Consider the following 5,000-nt stretch of genomic DNA (forward strand, 5'->3'; position numbering starts at 1 on the left):
GATCCATACTTGTTTTACTACATGCACACAAAGCAGGTAATACATTTAAAAAGAAGCTGTGCTTTGTTATTAATGGTGGGTGAAATTAGAAGTTGATTAATTCACGTATTTGATTCACATTGAACAGGATACATTTCTGGTGAGCATGTTTTGGTTGACCCCTGCTCTGACCCCTGCTCTGACCCCTGCTCTGACCCCTGCCCTGCTCTGACCCCTGCTCTGACCCCTGCTCTGGCCCCTGCCCTGCTCTGACCCCTGCCCTGACCCCTGCTCTGACCCCTGCTCTGACCCCTGCTCTGACCCCTGCCCTGCTCTGACCCCTGCTCTGACCTCTGCTCTGACCCCTGCTCTGACCCCTGCTCTGACCTCTGCTCTGGCCCCTGCTCTGACCCCTGCTCTGACCCCTGCTCTGACCTCTGCTCTGACCCCTGCTCTGACCCCTGCTTTGACCCCTGCTCTGACCTCTGCTCTGACCCCTGCTCTGACCCCTGCTTTGACCCCTGCTCTGACCTCTGCTCTGACCCCTGCTCTGACCCCTGCCCTGCTCTGACCCCTGCTCTGACCCCTGCTCTGACCTCTGCTCTGACCTCTGCTCTGACCCCTGCTCTGACCCCTGCTCTGACCCCTGCTCTGACCTCTGCTCTGACCCCTGCTCTGACCTCTGCTCTGACCCCTGCTCTGACCCCTGCTTTGACCCCTGCTCTGACCTCTGCTCTGACCCCTGCTCTGACCCCTGCTCTGACCTCTGCTCTGACCCCTGCTCTGACCCCTGCTCTGGCCCCTGCTCTGACCCCTGCTCTGACCCCTGCTCTGACCTCTGCTCTGACCCCTGCTCTGACCCCTGCTCTGCTCTGACCCCTGCTCTGACCCCTGCTCTGACCCCTGCTCTGACCCCTGCTCTGCTCTGACCCCTGCTCTGACCTCTGCTCTGGCCCCTGCTCTGACCCCTGCTCTGCTCTGACCCCTGCTCTGACCTCTGCTCTGACCCCTGCTCTGACCCCTGCTCTGCTCTGACCCCTGCTCTGACCTCTGCTCTGACCCCTGCTCTGACCCCTGCTCTGCTCTGACCCCTGCTCTGACCCCTGCTCTGACCCCTGCTCTGACCTCTGCTCTGACCCCTGCTCTGACCCCTGCTCTGACCCCTGCTCTGACCCCTGCTCTGGCCCCTGCTCTGCTCTGACCCCTGCTCTGACCCCTGCTCTGACCCCTGCTCTGGCCCCTGCTCTGCTCTGACCCCTGCTCTGACCTCTGCTCTGACCCCTGCTCTGACCCCTGCTCTGACCCCTGCTCTGACCCCTGCTCTGGCCCCTGCTCTGCTCTGACCTCTGCTCTGACCCCTGCTCTGACCCCTGCTCTGACCCCTGCTCTGCTCTGACCCCTGCTCTGACCCCTGCTCTGGTCAACATCAGCTCCCTAACGAGGCTCATTAGCCTCAAGGGCATTCCTGTGCTGCTGTTTCTGTGTTGCTCAGCTGACTGAAGGTTCTCATCAAACTCTTAAGCTGATGTTGAATCTCTCCTTTCTTTCACCAGAACCCAGTAGATTGGTGTGTGGATGTGACACACATTGTTATCACTCAGAGCATCATTACACTCTGTTCTCAGTCCTGGCTTGTTCTGTTTGTTTCACAATAGAAGCTCAACACATCCAGAGATTTCTTCGGACCTATAGGTTCAAATGAATCTATTTTTTCAATTTAAATGTTTCTGTCTGTGTTTATCCTATTGTCTGCCCCTTCACCTTGTGTGTATTTGTTGGTGATGCAGCTGTCCACAATGCTGCTAGCATAACAGCTATCCTACTGTACTGAAGTAGTGTTGAGGTACTTTACTTGAGTATTCTCGTTTTATTCCACTTTATTCTTCTACTCTACAATTCAGAGGGAAATCATGTACTTTCTGCTGCGCTACATTTACCGGACAGCTTTAGCTATTAGTTACTTTCCAGATGAAGTTTTGACAAACCAAACATATGATGAGTTTATAAAATATGATGTCATCAAATAAAAAATTAAATAAACCTCGACCAGCTATAACAGTAAAACACTCACTCTTCTTCATCATGACGAGTACTTTGTAATTGCATTGAGCTGATAATTAAATTGTAATGAATTATGTGTATATTGCAGTATTGCTACTCAAGCACAGATTGGTTTTGATTGGTTTGAACCAGCAAACAGAGCAGCAACATCAAGCAGAAACATGAAAGCATGTAGTGAGCGTTCACACTCGTGTCCTTACGAGAGAGAATCGTCAGTTCTCCTCAGATATGATCAGCAGGAATAGTTTGGCTCATCTGACAGGACCTAACCCTATTTGACCTTTGACCTATATGTAGTTCTCCTGTATAGAGAAACTGATTCCTTCGTTGCATTTCTCTCTCTCTCTCTCTCTTCACAGATCTCCTTACAATGATGAAGATAAGAGAGTAAAGGGTTGAACACTGGAATAGTAAACAGTCCCTTCCCAGATTGTCGTGTCATGTGTAAAGGACAATCTCATTGTGTCCATGTAGCTTCTGGTCAGTCTCTCCAGGAAAGAGTTGTTGTGACTGTATTGATTCATGGTAACTCAAGCACCTGATCCTTTGGTCTAACTCCTGCAGCAATGACATTATAAATGTATAAATGGGAGAAAGGCTTAACATTTTGACTTCCAGCATACAACAGGCATTTACAAAATGAAGTAAATACAAATGCAATCCTACATTTGTTGAGAACATGTTTTACTTTTACTGGAATTTGTATTACACTGTGTAGCCAGGATCTTACAAATGCTGAGCATATTTTTTGTGAAGCTGCTGCAAATGAATTGATCTTTGCTTCAATAATCACAAACAACAGTGCAGCATGAAGTATCTTTTACCCTGGAGGGACTGAGTTTGATTCTTTCCCAGCTTTAACAGTGGTGGCTGTACTTTAGTGTAACAGCATAGTTAGCATTAGGATGCCCTGTCCTTTATTATAGCTACATTTAAACATTGTGCTTCTCACGGTAATATTAGCCTAACAAACGGTTCCCATGGTAATATTATCTCTTCTTGTCTCTCAGAAAATCACCTTTGATGCATACAGACGCATGGTAAGTCATCCTAATGATGTTCAACATTATGTACGTTGATATAATGTTGATATAGCATGCTAATGTTTCCTCCAAGCTAATGCTGATGGTTCTGAGTTTCAGTGAGCTGGACCTTTTCATGGGGTTTCTTCTGTGTCCTTATCTTGCATTTTATACACTGCAATCCCCAAATGTTGTATTACTAATAAGATACGTTTGTGAGTCAAAATGTGTCATTGTGAATCCAGAGGTTTGGCAGCATAGATGTACATCAAGCTAAACTTTTGGACTGATAAACATAACTGTTTGGATTTGCATAGTTACATTTTCAATCAAGCAATTATGTTATGTACAATGAAACATTTTTGGATAGAGGTGTTTTGCTCTGAAATCTATTTGTGCTTGGTTTATTTAAAGACACAGCTGGGGTTGACTCATCTGACTACAGATTTGAAAGTGGATAGCTGGATATTATTTGATTTATACAACTTTTACAAAGTCACCATTTTATGAAAAAATGAATGTATTTGTGTTCCTCTGTCATTCTAGAACTTGTTCTACCAACAAGCTATCATGAGGTCAAAGGTCAAATCCAGCGTGTCCCTTGGAGCGTAAGTCCCTCTGGTTTCTTATCTATACCTTTCAACTGGTTCAAATCAATTAGAAAGATGTTCTTCCTAATAAGACTTATCTTGTAATAACATGCAACATTTCTCATAACTGCTCATTATATGATTATGATATATAATATGATATCTTGCCGGTCTAATTACAAGAACAGGATCTGACATGGATTCTATTGGTCTCATGGTAGTTATGTTTCTGCAGACTGGTCAAGTACATCACAACCTACAAGAACCACGACCCGTTCCTGGCTCCCAGTCTGCCCAGCAACCCGTGGCAAACAGACAACGACGCTTACTGGACGTACAACACGAGACGGTGAGGCCTTGCTTCTCCCGACCTAGTAACCTCGTGTGCGGACGATGGACTGAGGAGATAGAGTGGTCATCGACTATTTTGAAGATCGGTGGTTTGATCCCTGTCCTTGGGCTGATTTCAACCATGCACATCTTAAAACCGTCTGGCCTGAATGTTATCAAACTTTGCAACCAGAGGGGCAAACTGTCTGGACCTGGCTTATACAAACACCCGAGAGTTATAAAAAGCTGTGAAGCTAATTCCTGTTTACAGAGCAATTGTTATTTGGGCCAGCTGGAGCTACATCAACCTTACAGAGACTGTTTTCACTGCTCAGACGGGAACATGTTCAGGGAACATGACATGTACACTGAACACTACACAAACAGGACCATGACAGACCCGTCCCCCTGCTTGTACCCCTGCTGCTGCCTGGGAACAGGTACCGCAGCAGACTCAGCAACGGCTTCTTCCCCTAAAGTCCTTAACTGTTGCCCAAAAATCAACATAACAAGCAAAGGTCCATCGATCCGGAACTAGATGAACTGTTCATATCCATAGCATCATAGCATCATAGCATCATAGCATCATAGCATCATAGCATCAACCACAAGTGCAACTGTAGCCCGACAACCATGTCCAACCATGTACAGCTGTACCAATTTGTGAAAGTTTGATGTGTGTAAATGACACTTCTTTTCATAGAGATGGGTCTGCATAGTGAATGGATCATGTTCCAAGCAGACGCTATGTCTGCAACAGTGTAGTGTGGATGCTTTGTAAAGGCACAGCCAGGCAGCAGTAAGACGTTCAGCTCCTGTTTGTTCCAGAGTTGACGTCCCCACTAAGATGCGAGTGGAGCGCTGGTCCTTCAGCTTGTTCGAGCTGCTGACCGACCTGCGAGGCCGAGACGACTTCAAGGTCTTCCTCAAGAAGGAGTTCAGCGGTAAGTTACGAGTCTGTACCTGAAAGTAAGGCTGAGGCAGGTAATGGCATAGCAATGTAGTCATCATTGTGAGG

The 5,000-nt window shown here is 46.8% G+C and overlaps 1 protein-coding gene across 1 annotated transcript in view; it reads left to right on the forward strand.

Annotated features, from left to right (window-relative positions):
• Nucleotides 1-5,000, forward strand: part of rgs9a (regulator of G protein signaling 9a) — a gene marked incomplete at both ends in the record, with an annotated part of 18,163 nt that overhangs the window by 9,150 nt on the left and 4,013 nt on the right. Inside the window, 4 exons of the mRNA XM_079233380.1 lie at nt 3,051-3,080; nt 3,609-3,670; nt 3,888-4,001; nt 4,811-4,926. Coding sequence (XP_079089506.1) covers nt 3,051-3,080; nt 3,609-3,670; nt 3,888-4,001; nt 4,811-4,926 — 322 coding nt within the window. The remainder of the gene's footprint in view (nt 1-3,050; nt 3,081-3,608; nt 3,671-3,887; nt 4,002-4,810; nt 4,927-5,000) is intronic.

The sequence above is a fragment of the Taurulus bubalis genome (assembly GCF_910589615.1).
Source record: "Taurulus bubalis genome assembly, chromosome: 17".
Classification (NCBI taxonomy): domain Eukaryota; kingdom Metazoa; phylum Chordata; class Actinopteri; order Perciformes; family Cottidae; genus Taurulus; species Taurulus bubalis.